This window comes from Hypomesus transpacificus, chromosome 9, assembly GCF_021917145.1.
Source record: "Hypomesus transpacificus isolate Combined female chromosome 9, fHypTra1, whole genome shotgun sequence".
Lineage (NCBI taxonomy): Eukaryota > Metazoa > Chordata > Actinopteri > Osmeriformes > Osmeridae > Hypomesus > Hypomesus transpacificus.
In genome coordinates this window covers 10,526,539-10,547,767 of record NC_061068.1, presented here as the reverse complement: position 1 = coordinate 10,547,767, position 21,229 = coordinate 10,526,539, and the positions used below count along the sequence as shown (strand labels likewise).

At 42.2% G+C, this 21,229-nt stretch overlaps 2 protein-coding genes across 3 annotated transcripts; both read left to right on the top strand.

Annotated features, from left to right (window-relative positions):
* Positions 1–3,078: 3,078 nt before the first annotated feature.
* Positions 3,079–8,570, top strand: prph (peripherin). Its single transcript, XM_047026111.1, has 9 exons — positions 3,079–3,710; positions 5,753–5,813; positions 6,072–6,167; positions 6,278–6,442; positions 6,794–6,919; positions 7,008–7,228; positions 7,432–7,487; positions 7,577–7,650; positions 7,738–8,570. Exons 1-9 carry the CDS (start codon positions 3,163–3,165, stop codon positions 7,825–7,827), a joined length of 1,437 nt encoding a protein of 478 aa, XP_046882067.1. The 5' UTR covers positions 3,079–3,162; the 3' UTR covers positions 7,828–8,570.
* Positions 8,571–10,091: 1,521 nt separating this feature from the next.
* On the top strand, positions 10,092–20,651 carry timeless (timeless circadian clock). Of its 2 annotated transcripts, none has more exons than XM_047026028.1 (30): positions 10,092–10,194; positions 11,603–11,736; positions 11,862–12,015; positions 12,199–12,313; positions 12,512–12,574; positions 12,701–12,802; positions 12,949–13,104; positions 13,251–13,384; positions 13,559–13,646; positions 13,789–13,965; positions 14,070–14,287; positions 14,501–14,604; positions 14,725–14,894; positions 15,309–15,434; positions 15,531–15,682; positions 15,805–15,902; positions 16,018–16,141; positions 16,355–16,556; positions 16,697–16,836; positions 16,958–17,043; positions 17,176–17,299; positions 17,432–17,514; positions 17,656–17,813; positions 18,267–18,489; positions 18,618–18,686; positions 18,823–18,941; positions 19,066–19,279; positions 19,421–19,466; positions 19,550–19,611; positions 19,748–20,651. In XM_047026028.1, exons 2-30 carry the CDS (start codon positions 11,640–11,642, stop codon positions 19,870–19,872), a joined length of 3,729 nt encoding a protein of 1,242 aa, XP_046881984.1. In that variant the 5' UTR covers positions 10,092–10,194; positions 11,603–11,639; the 3' UTR covers positions 19,873–20,651. The 2 variants fall into 2 exon arrangements, with proteins under 2 accessions (XP_046881984.1, XP_046881985.1); XM_047026029.1 differs by lacking the exon at positions 10,092–10,194 and adding an exon at positions 11,270–11,377.
* The last annotated feature ends 578 nt before the right edge of the window (positions 20,652–21,229 follow it).

The following is a 21,229-nucleotide window of genomic DNA, read 5'->3' as shown; positions in this document are numbered from 1 at the left end:
TCAAAGAGAATGAGGACCATCTAACCAACTATAAGGGCAGCAATCTGTCTGTAGCTTGTTTATCCCATTTCCAGTCATTCCAGAATTATCACTGAGGCATATCCATAAAATAATTTATAGGGACACATGGATAGAGATAAATAGATAAAGATGATGCAATGCAGTATGAAGCAGCCAATGAGTTGTGCATTTCTACAATAGTAGTATCTGTGTACATTGACCATGTCATGCTCAGGAAGGAGCCATAGCCATTCATGAATAATTAATCAAAGTTCTATATATGCTGAGCTGGGCATTTAAATTACTGTTAGTGTCGTAAGCATTACAGACCTCTATGGTACAGCAATAAAAAAGCAGTGTAGCAGGCATTGTTCATGTATGTGCCATCATAGCCTTGAAAGTACAAGGCTTATTTAAATCCTAACTCACAACAGAGGACATAATCTTTGATTTCCAGGTCTATCGGTCTTCTTTTCTCCAAAATAAGAAAGAAGGAGGTATTATCAAAACGTCCATACTGAGGTCTATTTTGAGCTGCAGTGTGAGAGGCCCTGCCAAATAATCACAAAACATGGGAAGCTCTGAAGTTCTAACCAACTGACGCCTTGCTTTCTTTAGCTATTCACCATTGTCTAACAGTAGCTCAAGGCTAAAAGGTCACATTGTAGTGCAATGTTCCAGTAAATATGGTCAGTGAATCTCTTTGCATACATATTATACATTGGATGTCTGTTTTTCAGAAATGTGGTGTTGCAGGCTTTGAACTACACTACTATGATAAGAAAATTAATAGATTAATTTAGATAATTTTATTTATTTTCCCCTCAGGGCAGGGTAGACACCAGTGTGACATTATTAACCATTATGTTAGCCCTACTCACAATCCTCAAAGTGATTTCAATCTGATCAGAGAAGGCTGAATCTGTGTAGTCTCTGGTGGCTAAAATTGTTTCAACCCATTATATTACCCTTTATAGATACTTTTACATCCCAGACATATTAACAAAAAAACAGATATAGTAGTTTCCCATTTTTTACACATTGCTTTATAATATCTGTAGTTTATAAATATTATTAAAGTGTAGTTATTTCCTCTTCATGATTTATCCTACTGGTTTACTGTAAGGACCGTAAGTCCTTGAAGGCCAGATGACCTGAGGAAATGTTACAATCAGCGGACCAATTGGTAATCATGGTTCCCTGTACTCAAACTGTCTTTACCTGCTAGATTTAACTGGGTTTTCAGTAACAATACATATTTTAGGTCTGGATGAGGGAGTATCCTGTACATGTAAACGAGCAGGGATGAAGATAGAGTCAGGACATAGGTAACCTGATCAGTAGCTATACGGGATTAATTTTTTAAACAGAAAAATAGGAATAGTGAAGAATTGCTGTTGGAGCGGTAGAGAGAAATAAAAAGTGAGAGAGAGAGAGAGAGAGAGAGAATGTGTAAACTAATTTACTAGAAGGATGGTGATTAGATTATGGTGTTGGGACTATCACACAGGATATTAATTACAGTGAAAGCCAGACGTTTGCAGCATCTGTAGTCATGACAAAATGACAGACACAAAGAGAGAGAGAGAGCGATAGAGAAAGACAAAGACACATACTTTAAGATATTTATTTATTATTTAGAGATTATGAAATGTTATGTGTATCTGTCTTCATGTTTTGAAACATGTGTAAAGAGACAAATTGCAGAAGACAAGAATGTAGAAAAAGTACATGTAGATAATGAGAAGTAAAGAAAGGAGGAGACAGAGGCATGGAAAAGGAGAGACAACCTCCTGCAGTTTACAAGGTGCCTGCTCAGCATTGCGTCAACATTACACGATATCCGTAGCATGTCTTTGCCGACATCAACTAAAACAACTGCAAAGCACATAGACACACATACAGGCATGAACACACCATCATGCAGTAGCATGACACGTGGTGCACTTTGCAGAGGGACACAGCAGCAGCCGCCTTAAACTTCACAGAATGTTCTTTCCCTTAATCAGCCCTTGTGCTTGTATGCACAGCTATGTCTGGAAAAACTGAATGCAGTTGCCTAAATATTAGTTACTTAAAAAATGTGTAATTCAACAAAAGTGAATGATGTATTTCTCAAAATGACTCTGTTTTTGTCAACTTCGAAAGACTTGTAATTGTCATACTTTAGTGACAAGTGCAACATTATGCCTTAATAAATAAATAAAATGTCTGTAGGTGCATCTGGACAGGGATTGAACATTAAAAATCCTAGAGAAGGTATTTATTCTTTAATAAAATTAACAAATACTATCTTTGTTGCTTCTGAAGTTGTCTTGTGTATGTAATGTCGGCCATATCATCAATTCAATCTTAAAATCCAGACCATTCAATGGAGGCAGTGGACATACTCGCTCTATGGGATGGAATTGCAAAGTCATGGCTCTGCCCTAACCTACCGAAACGTCAATACAATATTCCATTACAGTGGAAAGAAAAGGGGAGACTGAAATAATTTAACAATGTCAGCGGCACAGTCATGGCTTTGTCAGCTATGCAATATTATCATTGTATTGATATTTTAAGTTACATTTTTATGTAAAAATGGGTACCAGTTCTTCTAAAGACATTTCCTATATAATGAAGAAAAACAGGTGGAAGTGGAAGTGTACCAAGGGAAAAGCAAAGAAACAGACACAGCTATCCTGTAGAGGGGATGTTGTGTATCAGCTGTCAAGGTGAAGATGGGGAGGTGGGTGGTGGGCTTCACAATGGAGACATCTTTGGCGATGCAAGCATTAATGGGGGAGACAATTTGGCCTTCTGCCACATGCAACGGGGAAAAGGGAGGGGCCGTTGGTAGAGGGAGGAAGAGAATGTAGGGAGAGGGAGGAGGTTCTGCTGAAAGCTTGGGAGTGGCCTAAGACTGCATGTTGAGGAGTGATGGATAGAAAAAAACTCTGGAGGGAGGGGGAAGAGGCGGAAGGGTAAGTATTGCGGGACAGGCGTGGAGGGGGTGTGATGTCCACCTCCTGTGTATAAAAGCCCCGGAGCTCCTCAGTCAGACGTCCTGTTGCTTCACTCCTTTTGGTTCCAGCCGTTCCAAACTCGTGAAAGAAAAGGGACAGAGACAGAGATTTCAAGAAGGACAGAGTTCGTAGAAAACGAGAGAAACAAGCAACCATGAGCCATCCTTCAGTCCGCACGTCTACCTCCTACCGTCGCACTTTCGGGGGTCCCAACCCTATTTCCATGTCCTCCTACTCACCTGTCTCCTCCCGCATGCCTTTCTCGGGGGGGCGCTACATGCGCTCCATGTCACCGGTGGTGCCTTCTCGCTCTACCAACTATCACCACCAGCGTGTGCGCTCCAGCACCCAGCCACCTCGCCTCAGCTATGACAAGGTGGACTTCACCCTGGCTGAAGCAGTCAACCAGGAATTCCTGACCACACGCAGCAATGAGAAGGCCGAACTGCAAGATCTCAACGATCGCTTTGCCAGCTTCATAGACAAGGTGCGTTACCTGGAGCAGCAGAACACAGGGCTGCAGCAGGAGCTGGGCCAGTTCAAAGGCCAGCAGCAGCAGGGGCAGCCCAACCGTGCCTCTGAGCTCTTCCAGGAGGAGCTGAGGGAGATGAGGCGCCAGCTGGAAACCATGGGCAAAGAGAGGGATCAGTTCCAGGTGGAGAGGGACAACATGGCCGAAGACATGGCCCTGCTGAAACAAAGGTTGGTAAAACCATGAAGGGGGATGGGGAGATGTTTTTTTTATGTAAATGAGTTGGAGGTTGAAGTAGTGCATGTTTAATATTAAATAATAACATGTTTGTGGGCAAAGAATGATTTTGGGGAGCTGAAATGACTGTTGGAGCAAACTGAAAATAGTTGTTTATGGCGACAGTCACTTTTGGGAGGATATTTAGGGTTTTGGATGTGCATAGTTTACCACAATAATTTTGGTGGACAGCAATGGTAGAATGGTGAGTGTGGGTAAAAATGAAATTATGAATGGTATTTTAGGCCTGCAAAGTACATACAGAGTTGTAGGAGTTTTGCTGTGGATGTCATAATGTAGGCAGTGTTTGCAGGGGAGGTGATGAGAGACATTGGTGTAGACTGTCTGTGACTTTTCAATGAGCTCATCTCACCCCTAAATGCACTTACACTGCAGTGTGGTCATGGGTTGTGTTAATAACACTGAGAAGGTACAGGGGGTCCTTGGGCTTGGGCCAAAATCTGTACAGCACCAGTGGTGGGACGGGGCGTGGCACCTGGGAAGGACAGACACAAAAGATCTGCAGCATGCTATGGCACTGTATGTGCTCTATACTGCAGTGCATGTATGCTGACTGTCTTGGCCATAGACAGGTGCCAACATAAAATAAGATGTTTTAGCACATTGTGACCAAGCATGGATCACTTTTCAGCATCCATGGCTTTTCATTTAACAGCAAGTCATTGATACAATCCACCATCATTTACTGAAGTGGAAGTTATTTTAATTACATTAAGTCAACCATAAACTGAAGCTATTTCTGGTCAAATACATTTACAGTATGAGCCTCTACAGTAGACCTTCAAAGTGGCACAGGGCATTTAAAGGCATTTGAAGTTTATCTTAATGAGGTAAATGTAAAGGTAAAAATAACCTACAAATTCACACATGCCCAAACACAAACAATGACCCATCCCTTACAAATAAACACACAAGTGCTCTGCACGTTTTCTTTACCCCTGACAGACAGGAAAGAAGGATGGATACACTGCGCACAGGGTGGAGCCAAGAAATAAGGGAAGGGAGGAGAAAAAAAAGAAGAGAAAGAGGTGGGGTCTGAGATAGAAAGAAACCAAAAGAAAAATGGCTTTTGGAAAAATCAATTTGACTAAATAAGAGTGGCTCTATTAGGAGGGTGTTCTGTGTCCCCCCTATGCCCATGGGAAGGTGCCAGATATCCCATTAGGAAAAAAGGACCCCAGCGACATGATATGAATTAAAGATGAGGAAACCCTGTCATGCAACCTCCCCCACGAACGACTCTTCTTTATGTCCAGTCTGGGCATAATTATTGTCTGAAGAAGCAGGGCCCAGAGAGAAAGAGAAGGATCTGGGAGACACCTAAATACTGACCAAAGAGACAGCCAATCTCATATGAGACTGGACTTAGAGAACAGTGTGGACTGATATCACAGTTATGACATCATAAATGATGACTCATCACAACCTAGGGGGACACACCTTTTCTGTGATGTATGTAAAAAGATCAACATTTTCTAAATGAATTTTTATATAATCCATGCAACAATTAAAAAAAAGTTAGTATGGAACAAATATGGTAGAAGGTAGTCTTGGCAAATATATGCAGTTGGTCTCTGAGCAAATAATGCAGCGAGTTGACATTTGTAGGTTATTTTTAGGAAGAATAAGTGTGGGGGTTCTCCCTGACCTCCATATAGTTGTGATTAGCAAAATGTGTTCAAGGAACCATCTGCTGACCCCATTGGACACTCTCCCAAACCCTTTTAAGGGACGGTGAATTACCAAATTGATCCAGGGGCTTTTTGCCAGCTGATGCCTCATTTGGGGGAGGCAGTCTGAGGGAAGAATCACTTAAATATAATCACATCTCCACTACAGCTGCTATTTGGGTCAAAAACTCAAACATTGTTATCTAATGTGGTTTATAATGTAATGTGATGCACAGTGATCTAGTGAGCCCTTCGAAGGGCTTTAGAACTGTAAACTATGACTATAAACAATCCCTCCCATGCAGACTTGAGGAAGAGACCCAGAAAAGGGCTGAGGCTGAAAACAACCTGGTGCTTTTCCGCAAGGTACACACAACTTAGACTCAACACACGACTCCAATGTTAAGATCATTGTCCATAAATTTATTTGTATGTTACTGTAATGAGGGAAGTCTGTCTTGTCTTGTGCTCTTGTGTAATACTGACATCTTGTGGCCACCATGTGACACCAAGTAGCCCATTTATCACATTAAGCCAATGACAACCTTAGAGGAATCCCAACCAATGTTAAAAGGATATGTGAAGTTTTGGAATACTAAAAAGAGCTAATCATTCCATGGCTAGGATGTGGATGATGCCACTTTGTCTCGTCTTGACCTGGAAAGGAAGATTGAGTCTCTGATGGATGAGATTGAATTCCTCAAGAAGCTGCATGATGAGGTATGTTTTTACAGTTACCCAAACTATAACAATGTGACAACAAAGTTTAGAAGAATGCAAGAGATGATCTTGTCCCACTACTAATTTAAATTTAATTTTGCACCTCACAGGAAATCCAGGATGTGCAAGTAAGTGTGCAGAGCCAGCAGATGAAGATGGAGGTGGACAGCAGCTCCAGGCCTGACCTGACCGGTGCCCTGAGGGACATTAGGGCCCAGTATGAGAACATTGCCACCAAGAACATGCAGGAATCTGAAGAGTGGTACAAGTCCAAGGTACATGTGCGCACACACACACAATTAAACCTCACATTTAAACTATTGGACTGAAAACCACAATTTGCTTCATTTATTGGCTGTCCTAGCCATGCATTGAGATAATATATAATACACTACTCTTCAAGGCCGTAGCCATGGAGTCAAACATTGGGGGGGACGAATTACATTTTTTATGATAATTTCGGACAGCGTGCGTGGTTGCCTGTCGTAGCACATTTATATTTTTTTATGTAAATATATTGGGGGGGACATTTTGACCAGATTTTAATATTGGGATCCCCCCCAATATATATTATGATTACATTCTTGCTACTCTTAATCTAATTCTCAAGTTCTGTCCTCTTGCAGTTTGCTGATCTGACAGACTCAGCCAAACGTAACAACGATGCCATGAGGCAGTCCAAGCAGGAGTCCAACGAGTACAGGAGGCAGATCCAGTCGCTCAGCTGTGAGGTGGATGGCCTGAAGAGCACGGTGAGGCTTCACAAAACCCAACATTTTTTGGCACCTCTGTCACACAACTGCTTGTTTACGGTACAATGTGTGTTTATGTTTTGTTCAGAATGAGGCTCTGATGAGGCAGATGCGTGAGATGGAGGACCAGTTTGGCGTGGAAACTGGTAACTATCAGGACAGCGTGTGCCGTCTGGAGGAAGAGATCCGTCACCTGAAGGATGAGATGGCCCGCCATCTTAGAGAGTACCAAGACCTTCTCAACGTCAAGATGGCCTTGGACATTGAGATTGCCACCTACCGCAAGTTGCTGGAAGGAGAGGAAAGCAGGTGAGAGGAACATCTTGACTGTACAATCTTGCCAGTGGATTGGTTGTAGTTACTATATATGTGTAAGTGTTTTGATTGTCAAAGTAACAGTAATCCTTTGAAGTATTTAATGCCCTTACAGATTTAACTTTGACCTTAGAATAACAAATGTTTTACTCATGTTTATGATATCTATTAACATCCCATGTTTTGCCTCCCATCAGGATCACTGTTCCTATGTTCAATATGGGATCCATGAGTAACCGCAGTGGAGACAGGGGTAAAAGCTCTTGATGTTTTATTATTGTATTCAACTCTTGGTAATGCGAAAGTACAGGCTGAAACATCCTTTTTGTTTCTCCCCCATAGACTATGACCAAACTCCTGACACCCCTAGCAAGAAGACTGTGGTGATTAAGACTGTTGAGACTCGTGATGGAGAGGTAAGGCTCCATGAATAGTCAAATATGTTCCAAATGTGTTTGTGAAAAGAGATGTAATGGCACTTACAATTGTTTCTCTTTTGTCAGGTGGTGAAAGAGTCCAGGAAGGAGAAGGAGAGGGAGTCAGGCAGGAGTGACAGGAGTGACAGGGATGATAGGAGTGACAGGGATGACTAGGACAGTTAGGCACGTATTGCTGGTTCCAGACTCAGATGTAGCAATTATAAATGGTAATAATTGATGAAACAAAAGAGCAAGATGATTATGAAAAGATGTAAAAGCTGCACTCCTCAAAAGTTGCTCACTGCTCACTCTTTAACAAGTTATTTTCCTATACAGCAGATTATGTTGATGTGTTGAAACTTGAATAAACCTGAGACATTGTGACCTTGGTGCTACTTATAACAACAAATCTTTACTGAAAATAATAGTCAAACTATGTTGAGCAACCACTGGAGTAAACAGCTATTTCTTGATATACCAACTGAGGCCTTTATTTGCAGTACAATTCCTTAAAACCCATACAACCGCCAATTTGTAGACAACACAACAACACTTAAGGCTAAAGGTTTATTAGTGATAACTTAACTGAATGGTTTTGCGTACAAATGCTGCATTTGCAGTAAACAATAGATAGTGGTATTTGGGAGAGTAAGGTGAAGATATTCTCAGCTGTTTCAGTTTGACAGCTTTACGGAACCCTCCATTTAAAATGTCTCCAGAGTGGGAAAACCAGCAATGTGGGTACTTGACTTGAACAGTAAGAGACTACAGTAGCAACACCACATACTCTGCAACTCATCCCTTAAACTGAAAATTTTAAAGAAATGTGCTTTGCTATTATGTGAGGATGTGTGTTTTTGGCAGCCACTGAGCAATAGAATGAAATGTAAATGCAAATAAAGTCAACTGGAACTGAACTGTGTTTTCCTTGTTCTTTACCAGAATGGACTTAATGCATGTCCCAGCACACAGTGCTGATCTATGTGTGGCATGGTGCTTTGCACTGCCACCACACAGCAAGAATGTCCTGGTATTGGTACAGGGAGTCAGGTGGCTGAGCGGTTAGGGAATCGGGCTAGTAATCAGAAGGTCGCTGGTGCGATTCCTGGCCGTGCCAAATGACGTTGTGTCCATGGGTAAGGCACTTCACCCTACTTGCCTCGGGTGGAATGTCCCTGTACTTACTGTAAGTCGCTCTGGATAAGAGCGTCTGCTAAATGTCTAAATGGAGATGTAATAAATGGAAATGTATTGATTCCCACATAGCCCTCACGTTGGCACTGAGGGCTTTTCTGTGTGTGTGTTCATATGGGTTTCCTCCACAAAGAACCTTGGTACAAAAACATGCAGAGCAAGAACAGATTTCTCTCCTGCTCTGTCCCTGACTAAGACATGGGCATGAGCACTTGGAATAGGTGCCCACACCCCTGCTGCCCTCAGAGGAAGGACATCATGGATGGGAACATGCAGAGAACAACTTTCTCAGGTGAACACTCCTGCATGCGTGTGTGTTCTTAGTTTTGTTGCTTCCTGCACGCACACGTGTGTCACAATTGTGAGACAAATAAACATTTATTCTCCAAACACTTTTCATACCAACAGACTGCAGTTAATATTGAGATGGACTATTGCTACGTCCACGGAAATCTCTTAATGTGATTTACTGTTCGACACTCCATCAAGACCAAAATAAAAGAAGGAAGTTACAATTAAAGTCAAGTGCCGCAACTTCATTCCGGTGTCCATACATAACTAACAAGACTTAACCTGAACCAAGTTTGCACTTGTCATTTACATTTAGTCATTTAGCAGACACTCTTATCCAGAGCGACTTATAGTAAGTACAGGGACATTCCCCCTGAGGCAAGTAGGGTGAAGTGCCTTGCCCAAGGACACAACGTCATGTGGCACGGCGGGATATCGATCCCGCAACCTTCTGATTACTAGCCCGACTCCCTCACCGCTCAGCCATCTGTCATTGCTCAGGTCAAGGAATAAAATAGTTGTCATGTGAAAGACTATGTCTGCTTATATTGCACTGCACATACGTAATTACATTAACGAATCTACAGAAAGACATTCCTCCATGTGAAATAGGTTGTCTAAATAGCCTTGCAGGTGAAATTGTTCAGACACTGAACAATTCCCTTTAGTTGAAGCGCAGAGCGTCGGATGTCACGCAGACCTTGATGTGACTTCTAGGCGAAACCAACGTTGGTCTGATCTTAGGGATATTGGCAGTGTACTAAGAAACTATTTTTGACTATGAGTCTTACAGACACAAAATTATTTCACGCAAACAACTCCGTATCTACAGTAAATGTTGCACAGCAAAAAAAGTGGGTGTAAGTGGGTGTAACCATGTTACATTTTGGCTACAAGATTTCACAATGGAACCCCTGTCGTACGATTAGAGCAGTCTAAATATGCGCACAGTCTTACTGTATTATTTTAGGTCTTCATGATTGTGGGTGTGTTTTGAGTAAAGCTTCGGGAAAATAACCTACAAAAAACAGATAACCGGTGCTCAGTTGTAAAGAGGTAAGAAAAACGGTCCAAGATATTCTAAATAAGAGATTGTAGTCAAAATGTTATAACATGCACAGGCCTAACCGTGATGTGAATTTTGCGTGTTATTAAACGCAGCCTTCTCTCCGTTAATTCTTGTTGGTAGATGTATTGCTTTAGCGTACTCAGACGAGAAGCCTGTTCAATATGCCTAAGGTTACTGGACAGGGGTTCCTTCGACCATTTTTTTTAGCAAAAGGCCTTGCCATTGACTGCAGGGTTGGAAACGTGTTACATTGAGTGGACTACAGTTCCTGATGTTTCGTAGAAGCCTAACAATATTTTTTGTCAGACTGAATTTATTTCAAAAAGCCAATCAAAAACGATTGAGAAGTGCAATAATATCGGCACAATGTAGACCAACTGGCGGATGGAAATGGATATATGGTGTAGCCCTTTAAGAAAAACTCGTCCTAAAATGTATCTGTCTGTTGCAAACCTTCAAAGTACAACGCATTTCAAAGTTCCGAATTTGCCGTCCATGTTTGAGCATGGACGGAAATGTGACAACAAGCGAATTTAGTACAAACACAACCAATCTTCTTGATTATTTGGAACAAGAAAAAAGTCCTGAGCATGTCAAAAATATAGGCCAAGTGAGGCGTTATTACCTAAAACTTTTACTGTTATGTTTTTTGTTGTTGTTTTTTTTACCATCAATTGTGAGCCCATCACTCATGAGCCCTTCACTTAGTAGCTGACTAAACTACTTCTGAACTACTAGCCTACTTTTAATTTGGGGGTGTAAAGGAGGGTGAGAGCAATCAGAATAGTTGTGGGAAATGTTTACCTCTCGCTTTCATTACTTCTGAATTACGTTGAAACAGCTTGCGTCGGTGGGCCATAAATTAGTTAGGCTGGCTAAACTCAAGGCAAGAGTTTAGTTTGGACTAGCTGAATGCAAGAGATATATTTTAAACTCCATTCAAAATCACTGGAGGTTGTAAGAACATTACAAAATCTAATTTATTATGTGACCTTTATTTTGAAATACTGCCACTTGAAATTGACCGGATATGAGTTTACTTAGTGACGCGGGCTGTTTAGGCGCGAGTCTTGAGAATTGTGCCTGAGTTGAGCGTAGTCTCAACAACTCGGGATGCATGTCTCCAATCCAATTGCAATGTAAATGAAAAAATCTCGTCGTTTTGATGTGGTACGTAATTCAATTATGGAGGGCTCGATAGGTAAACTAATGTGTGTTTACGACTACTTGCTGGCTAGCTAGCTCTACTGTCTAATGTCATATATGGATCTTTAAAACAGTCCTGTTTTGCTATTAAAATCCTGGTTATTTCTTTAACTTATTGTTTTGTGTATCATGTATTTGCGGACACTATCAGAATCTCGTCATAATTTTCTTCTTTTTGCTTTCTCTTAGATTGTGAAACCGTAGCCCCCAATTAGTCTGCTGATATATGGACTTGTACATGATGAACTGTGAACTTTTGGCAACATGCAGTGCCTTGGGGTACCTGGAGGGAGACACCTACCACAGAGAACCTGATTGTTTAGGTGCAATGTTTTGAGTTGGCCACCAGTACATTCATGTTATAAGAATGCTTTAGCAGTTAAGTTTGTTCATACAGAAGTCTCAATGCATTGGTACAAAATCACCTAACCCACTGTTCCTGTAATAGAGAGTGTGAAGGACCTGATCAGGTACTTACGCCATGAGGACGACACACGAGACATCCGGCAGCAGCTAGGGGCGGGCCAGATACTTCAGAACGATCTCCTGCCCATCATCACACAGCACAGTCAGGACAAGCCCCTGTTTGATGCCTGCATCAGGTGAACATCCACTGCTGGCCCTAGTCTTCTCTGTAGAGAGACTGGTTACATGATTTGATCTTGGACCAGACAAGCCAATAAACTATCGAACCATATTAAATATTTGTGACATGGAAAAATTATTCCTACATAATTTGTAATGATGTTGGATTGTGGTTCTCATGCTTTTCAAATTGTACACAGACTCATGGTCAACATTACCCAGCCTGCACTGCTTTGTTTTGGCAAAGTCCCTGATGACCCTGCTTTCCGTCATCACTTCCTGCAACTGATGTCATATTTACAGGCCTATAAGGAAGTATGTTCTTATATAAAAATAAATACAATTTCATACATTGTTTTAAAAAGAGGAGTAGTTTCATACACGCTACACATATAAGCTACTGTCAATTAACCAAATTACCTTCTGGGGGTCTGGGGAGTCTTGTAAGTTACAAATGGATGAGTCTGAATTGCTTCTTGATTAAATGGTCTCATTACTGTTCTTTCTCATCAGGCATTTGCCAGTGAAAAAGTGTTTGGAGTTCTGAGTGAGACACTGTACAACCTGCTGCAACTGGTAAATGTCTCACAGCATCATACAACTCATAATTCCAAAGCTCTTCACCATGGATTCAATGCTATTCTTATGATTCATAAAACATTAAAACCTAACAAAATATTTGAAAACGATTGTTTGTCTCAGGACTGGGAGCAGCGTCAGGAAGAGGATAACCTGCTGATAGAGAGAATTCTTCTACTGGTCAGGAATGTTCTTCATGTTCCAGCTGACCCCTACGAGGAGAAGGTCAGAGTCTAAATTGGCTGACACTGTGGCTTGTTGATCACCTTGCTTTCAAACTGTTTAGTGTCTTAAAAAGTTTACCACACAGGCTTTGTCTCACAATTTTCCCTCTCCCATCCCCAATACTACCTCCTACCACATGTGACTAGAATGTAGATGATGATGCCAGTGTGCATGATAAGTTGCTGTGGGCCATCCATATGAGTGGCTTTGATGACCTAATCAAGTTCCTGGCCTCAGCCCAGAGTGAGCAGCAATGGAGCATGCATGTCCTGGAGGTCATCTCTCTCATGTTCAGAGACCAGGTGAGATCGATGCTGTACACACAATGAATGATGATTGTCGAAACATTGCTACAATATGTTCTTGATCTAATGCTGACAAGCAAATTACGATCTTGCTCTATCTGCTATTGTAATATATGTTTGGTTTGACATATTCTCTGCCTCAGACACCAGAGCTGCTGGTGAGTGCTGGCCATGCTCGCTCTGTTCAGGAGAAACAGAATGATGCCCAGGAGCTGGAGCTTCTAAGGCAGAAAGAGCAAGCAGAGAAACGCAGCCGTACCCTACAGAGAGGAACCAGGTAAACACTTCTACATAGGAGCTGGTGATGAGTAGGGGATTGTTAATGGTGGATGTAAACTAAATTGAGTAATACGATTGGCTCGATATGGACAGCAGGATATCACTCTTTTGGGGCAAGGATCACTTGAAGTGAGATTTGAAATGTGCCCTATTTGTTGCTGGTATTTTACAGGCATTCTCGCTTTGGAGGCTCTTACGTTGTTCAGGGTCTCAAGTCCATCGGAGACAATGATGTGATCTACCACAGAGGCCTTCATAATGTATGAATATTTTGCCAAATTAACCTCATAAATAATGATCACCATTATTGTGCTTCAAAATGAAAAGCCCATATACATTTTCCTTCCCTTTTCTGTTTGCCTTTATTGTTCTCAGGTATGATTTTTCTCTCTTTCTCTCCAGTTTAAGAACTACACACATGACTCAGGCAAGGCAGTACGGCGTATTCCTAAGAGGAAACAGCATGCACGGGACTCCGAAGCTAAACGCCGTTCAGCCCTCAATGTCCGCCTCTTCCTGCGAGAGTTCTGCATAGACTTTTTGGAGAACTGCTACAACCGCCTTATGTACCTGGTCAAGGTATGCAAAATTCAACCATTGAGTCTCAGGAGTTTAGACAAACTGGTTACCTTAGAGCAAATTTGTACAGTAGTTGACGGCTTCCTAATATTTCCACTGCTCAGGAGGGGTTGATCCGGGAACAGGCCCAGCAGCATGATGAGACCTACTACCTCTGGGCTCTCAGCTTCTTCATGGCCTTCAACCGTGGCAACGGTTTCCATGCTGATCTTGTCTCTGAGACTATGTCTATTCGTGCCTTCCACTTCATCGAGCGCAACATCACCAACTACTACGAGATGATGCTGACTGACCGCAAGGAAGCCACAACCTGGTCTCGCAGGTGAGTGGACAGGGAATAAGGCTTCAGGGAAATGGTGTTGGTAGTTATGAATCTGTTCATGTTCATCTATCATTGGTTGTGAAAGATTCTCTTTTTTTGTAAAACAACATGGCGTGTCCAAACATTAGACAGGTGTTCTATTGGAGTTTTAAGACCCAGACATTGCCATGAGATAACACTAAGTTCCTCAACTTTACTGTTGAAATGTACCAGGATGCACTTGGCTTTAAAGGCCTATCAGGAGCTGCTGCTGACAGTGAATGAGATGGATCGCTCTCCTGATGAGAACATTCGACATAGTGCCAACGTCATTAAGAGTGAGATCACACGCCAACACCTCTGTCTACCTTTCCATCATTTTTCACATATTCATTTCTTCTTTTGTCCATTTGTGACTATGAGAATAAGCCTTCTTCCCTTAATTCTTCTCTATCTAGGTAACATCTTCTACCTGATGGAATACAGGGAGATATTCCTCACCCTTCTGAGAAAGTTTGACGAGACCAAGCAACCACGCTCCTTCCTCAAGGACCTGGTGGAGTCCACTCACCTGTTTCTGCGCATGCTGGAGCGCTTCTGCAAAGGGCGCAACAACTTAGTTGTGCAGGTAAACCGTTTTACTCCCCATTGGTAGGGTAGGTTGACTGACAGACATCATCTTCAGTGAGCAAATCAGTCTTCTTGTCTTAGTCTGGGTCTGACTGACACTGAGGCTCAAACATCTATGGCTGAATCTCTCCGATGTTTCTTCTAGCCATCTTGATGTGCGCTGCTCTTTCACCGGTCAACTTAGAGCAAGCAGCGGTAGTGGGCGAGGTGCAATGATATGTGATATTTGTGCACTTGAATTTTCATAGATCCTGAAATTCTCAATGATGTGACAATGAGTAGAGGTGCTTCCTGTCAATGAAACGTGTAAAGTCATGTTAAACTGAATATTTGTCATAGCAGAGTAGTTAATAAATAACTGTTGAGGTACTTTAGTTTGGATGGTTAACTAAGTCAATTCCCCTGCACACAGAAAAAGCGGGTGAAGCGAAGGAAGCGTCATGTGCAGAAGCATCCATCTGCAGCAGAAACCACTCCTGAGGCCCTGCAGGAGACCTGGAGCCTTGTGGCTGAGGAGCTGAGGGCTACAGGGTTTCAGGTCAGTGTGGAAATGCCTATGTGGTTAGGTGTGGTTCTGTGATCCTTTCGGGAGTTACTGGTGACCCTGACTGCTGCCTTTTCTGTCTGACTGCAGCTGTCAGAGGCTCTGACCGAGGGTGTTGTGCCATTTGATGCTGCGTCTGAGACTCCCATGGAGGAGCAGAGAACAGAGGCCATGGTGCGTGTGCAGGATGCCCTCCTGAACAGGCTAGGACCTGAGGCTCTGGGGCTGCTGCGGGCTGCCAGGTCAGTCAGTGGAAATTCAACTCCAATTGTTGGTCCCGCCAGGCAAAGAATTGGTGACACACCAAAGTTCCTTTTGTTTGGCTTTGATTAATGGATTGCTTTTTCTTTGTCATTTCTTTTAGGGAAGTCTGGCCAGAGGGGGATGTATTTGGTTCAACTGATGTTGAACCAGAGGAGGAACTTGAGCTCCTGAAGCAGATCCTTTTTGCCAACCTGCCCAGTGAGTTTGTGTTTTTGAGTTAAAGATGATACACTTGGAGACATTATTATGCAAATCTGCTTCATGTTGTTTGTGTTTGTTGTCATAAGAGGTATGTGTTGTGTTTTAATCCCAGGGCCACCGCCCCCAGAGCTGGGCACGGAGGAGGATGGAGCAGCAGAGCTGGAGGAGGTGGAGGAGGAGCTAGAGGCTGTGCAGGTGTCTGAGACTGACTTTAACTTCCTGGACTTCATCAAGAGGTGAGGAGCAGAAATTACGATTTCGAGATCAGGTGGACAGAAACGATGGGAAAATGTATACAAGGTGCACTTTGAAAAGTGGAACCGAATTTGAAGCATAGGGAGGAATTTAGAAGCAGATGAGAAATCATCTCGTCCAGATGTAAATACATGAAAAAGCATCAGATTACGTGACATCACCAACCTACTGTAATGTCTAATGTATCCCACCAGATTTGCCCACTCCAACATAGTGCGTCCATACGTGCTCCTACTTAAGTCGTATACACAAAACACTCCCCACACCAACCACTGCATCACACGCATGCTGCACCGGCTGGCAGTCGACCTGAAGATGGAGGCCCTGCTCTTCCAGCTCTCTGTCTTCTGCGTCTTCAACAAGATTTTAAGCGACCCTGCCGCAGCTGCATATAAAGTAAGAAAGCTACTCTAAAATAAATAAAGTAACCATCACTAGAAACAGGTCTTTAACCATGTTAAAGTTATGAACCTAAATGAAAATTCTTTACAGTTAGAGAAATGTCTAATGTTCAAATGCTTTCTCTGCTACCAAAGGAGTTGGTGACTTTTGCCAAGTTTGTGCTGAATCGTTTCTTTGTACTGGCGGCACGGAACGACAAGGCTTATGTAGAACTACTGTTCTGGAAAAATGTCGGAGCAGTCCGTGACATGACTGAGGGCTACAGCAAAGACAGGTGTGTGTACATTGTGTGTATGTGTACATCTTTATATCAGTGTGATTGTGGTTTTATGGTGCGGTCAGCTTTTTTGTATCTTAAAAAAAAAAATTATGCTGTTGTCCTGTGTGTCTGTCAGAGATGAGTCAAATAACAAAGCTACATGGACTCCAGAGGAGGAGGAGGAGCTTCGAACTCTTTACGAGACTCATCGGGACTATGGAGGTAACTCAACATTTCATAACTTTTTACAGTTTGTCGTTTGACTTCTCAGTGCTTTTTACATGTGGATGTGGACAGCTGCACTTCAGAGTGTGGACAAATTATGTCTCTGATCTGCTGACTGTCTTCCCTCAGTGCCAGATATAGTGGAGACCCTGCTGCCGTTGCTAAGCAACAGCAACCGTACACGCCGTCAAGTGGTGATCCAGATGGTGCAGATGGGCTTGGTTGAGAGCGCCAAAGACCTGAAGAAACATAAGTCAGTGTCATAGTGTGATAGTGAATCTGCTTATAGTTTTGCAATAAACATGTCACAGACTTCATCGATTAGTAGTCAGACCTTTGGTGGAGAAAATCTTTGCCTACCTTGTGGATTTTTCCTCATGTGTAGGAAAGGCACAAGGATTGTTTTGTGGACTGAACAACAAGAGCAGGAGCTGCAGATGCTGTTTGAGGAGTACAGAGACTCTGATGGTAATCACCACTTGTTGATTCTAACTCTGATACCAACGTAGTTGGTAAACAGCAATACAATAACTTTGTTGATATTTGTTGTTGTGTTCGGCTATGATATTCCTAAAGTCTATGGTAAAAATGCTGTATGACTGTCTTTAGATGTGCTGGGAAACATCCTGAAAAAGCTGACTGCCAAGCGTTCCCGTGCGCGTCTGGTGGAAAAGCTGCTCAGCTTAGGCCTGGTATCGGATAGGCGGGAACTTTACAAGAAGAGACGTCGAAACACAGTTTCAGGGAAGAGCTCTGGAAAAGCAATGGTGAGAGAAATCTAAATATCCTATTGGTAGGATCCTGGCCAAGTTGGCTATTTAGTACAACAAATATATTTGTGATTGTATTGTGTATGGGAGAATTGGTCTCTAATATGAAAGTAGCATCTGCTGGGTTCACATGAAAAGTGCCAAATAATAGCACCGCGGTTACAAAGTTTTCAAACCTCTCCCATAAAGTTGAGATACAATCCTTGTGTGGCTGTTGACCTAAACTTGCCAACCAAGAGATATGAAGAAAAACATATGGATACAATTTCTCACATCTATATTCATTGTTTTTTTCTGGTCGAAAATACTAACCGACATTCACCAAATACTGAGCAAGCATTTCTCTTAATGTGCTTGACCTAGCAAACTTGTGTGTATCATGTGAATGCCCTTTAGGTACAGTAGTGTAAAACGCATCCTGACGAGCATTTCTGTCTCCCACTCTTACAGACGGAAGAGGAGTTCTTGGCCGATCTTACTGGGGACCTGCCACAGGAGCCCATGGACGAAGAGGAGGAGGAGGGGGAGGAGGAGGAGGATGAGGATGACTCTGAGGAGAGTCAAGAAGAGGGAAAGGAGAGGGGGAGGGAAATGTCAAGAAATGGAGGAAGGCAGAGCACATTGGAGAAGAATGACAATGTGGACACTGTGGTGCGGGCCCTACGGCAGGATGGTAAAAAACAAAAAAACATTCTGGGTTTAAGTGTGCAATGCATATACACCCATATGGCAATACGTTTTGTGTGGGTGGTGTGATCTGGAAATTGTTTGGTGGTTTTAAAATATATTATTTCATAACAGGTATGTCAGGACCTTTGTTGTGGCTACAGAACTGCCTTAACAGAGCAGCAGATGACCGTGAGGAAGAAGGTATAGGATTTTTGTGGTGTTTGGATTCCATTTGCCCCTATTCCACAGACATTTCAATCTGATCATAATTTTTTATTATATCTATAGGATTTATCCTGACGGTCTTGATAGCTTAATAGTTTTTTTCCTTAATCAGGCTTGTCTCAACCTGTGCCACTGGTCCCTCTAATGGAGGAGACAGAGGATGCCATGGAGAAAAAGAGCTTCCAGAGGTTGCTTCGAAAACTGGGTGTCCGGGCTCCTGCAGATGAACAGGTCGGTCAATGGAGACATCTTGTGTGTCAGCTTTCATACACTGTGATGTGCTGTGTTTAGACTGGACACTCTAAACACTGTGACTTTGTGACTCATTTCTTGTATGAATGTCTTTCACCATCAGGAATCTTTCTGGAGAATCCCAGCTAAGTTGAGCTCTCCCCAGCTAAGGAGAGCAGCCCTATGCCTTAGCAGGGAAGCCCCAGAAGAGGCAAGTCAGCCTGAAAACCCTATAGAAGAGCACCAGGAGGAGACAGGCTCTCATGAACAGAAAGCCCAGGCCCTCAGAGCTCTGTTACTGGCCCGCAGGAGGAAACACCCCTCTGCGGAGCACACAGGTGGGGGCATTATTACAATCCCACATTGAATTCACTTTCAAACTGAATTTTGATGTAAAGGAAAGTAGGAAACTACTCAAGCAGCAAAATATTCATTTTTCTATATATTTATTAAGAACCACTATGTTCCTCTGTTCACAGATTTCCCTTCCGTTGAACATATAGACTCAGAGAGTGCTTCTCAGAGGTAAAACATCAATACAATCCATCTTACACAAAGTCACAGATATGTTTGTTTACATTCTTTGACAGTCCTCCTTGTCTTTCTAGATCTCCTCAGGAAAATACCTCCATCAAAAGAAGTCGAGTGTTAGACAGCGAGGAGGAGAAAGGTAATGAGCGTTTCTGTAAACGGACATTGACATTTTATCGTTAATGCCTTGAGTTTGCCAAAATAAATTATAATTGTAAAAATTACAGTTTTTGTAGCCTAATGGTTTTTGACCAAGTTGTCCCTTGTGCTGCCAGATGAGGAGTCTCTCTCCATGAATGAACCGGAGAGCAGCGAAGAAGCTGCTGCCGGCTCAAACAGGCCAACCAAGCGCAGACGACGAAGGGTTCTGATCGATGACGACGAGGAAGATGAGAACTAGTGGTAGAACATTCTGTTTTGAGGCCTAGCTACCACTCCTCTACAGGCTGTATGGGGAGTGAAGGCTAAAGACGTTGGGGGTGACACTTCTCAGAGAGGTGTATAAGCCCTCTTGGGGAAGACTGGAAGACCCAGAGGGCAAACGAATCCCCTTGTATCTTATTTTCCAATAGGAAGATACTGCTCTGTTGAAAATTAAGTCCAAAGCACATGATAGATCTCTAGGTTTATCTGTGCATCACTAGTATTTCACATTAAGCATCAGTCAAGATCTGTGCTTTATCTGATTTAAAAACAACATCAATTTTTGAGTGTTTATTTGTTGCTGGCTGTGTGCTTATGGCTTTATACAACATGTTCATACGCTTTCGTTCATTACTGTTACAAGAAATAGGTGAGTTGTTTTATTGGTCAGTTAATGTTTTTGATGCCTATGCCCCAAATGCCAAAACAAGTTTGTCAATGCAAGTCTATTCTGGTGTAATTTACAGTACTTTAGTGTAATTTACAGTAAAATAAAGATGGTATTTTTTTTTTGTATTTTTATCCTAATTCTTGGTATTGTTTTGACTAAAATTTGGTATGTAAATGTACAGTCGTGTTGGGATTCCCAATTATTAGAACCGTACCTCAGGAACTTAATTGTTGGGACTATATACTCCAAACTGTTGTAGCCTCTTCAGATTACCTTGATACTGAACAAGGAGAGAAATATTTGTGCATCAAATGTAAAATGTTGTGTAAAATCTGCATGTGAACAAGTAAAAGTTTTGAAAATAATTTGCGTATTTCTCATCTTTGTATCTATTTTATTTATTTTTTATTACAATCTTGGAAGCTGAAGGCAATGTTTTTTCTTTTCACCAGACTTGTCCAAACCTGTGCCACTGGTCCCTCTAGTGGAGGAAACCGAGAATGCTGTGAAGAGCTTCCAAAGTTTGCTATGACAACTAGAGTCCAAGCTCCTGCTGATGAACAGTCAGTTCAAAGCCTCATCTTGTGTGTCAGCTTTAATAATTGTGCTTTTTAGAATGTAGCTAGATATATATATAAATGTAATACCCTGTGTGTATTCCCTAAAGAGTTCCAGTGAACTTAAACCTATCCCAGCTGAAAGGATCAACTACTACTTTGTCCAGCAGGGAACCTCCAGGAGGGACAGGGTAGCTTGAAATTCCTTTAGAGGAGCACCACGAAGACACTTTGGAAGTTTTTGTTTGTTGCTGTGTCATTTGGGCTTAATACTGAACAGTGTGAGTGCTCTTCTCTTTTTCACCTCTAGGGGGTGCATCAGCATGTTCCATCCACACAGCCAAATCCTTAGAGGCAAGTTTTTGATGTTGAAAAGTTCTTGAGAC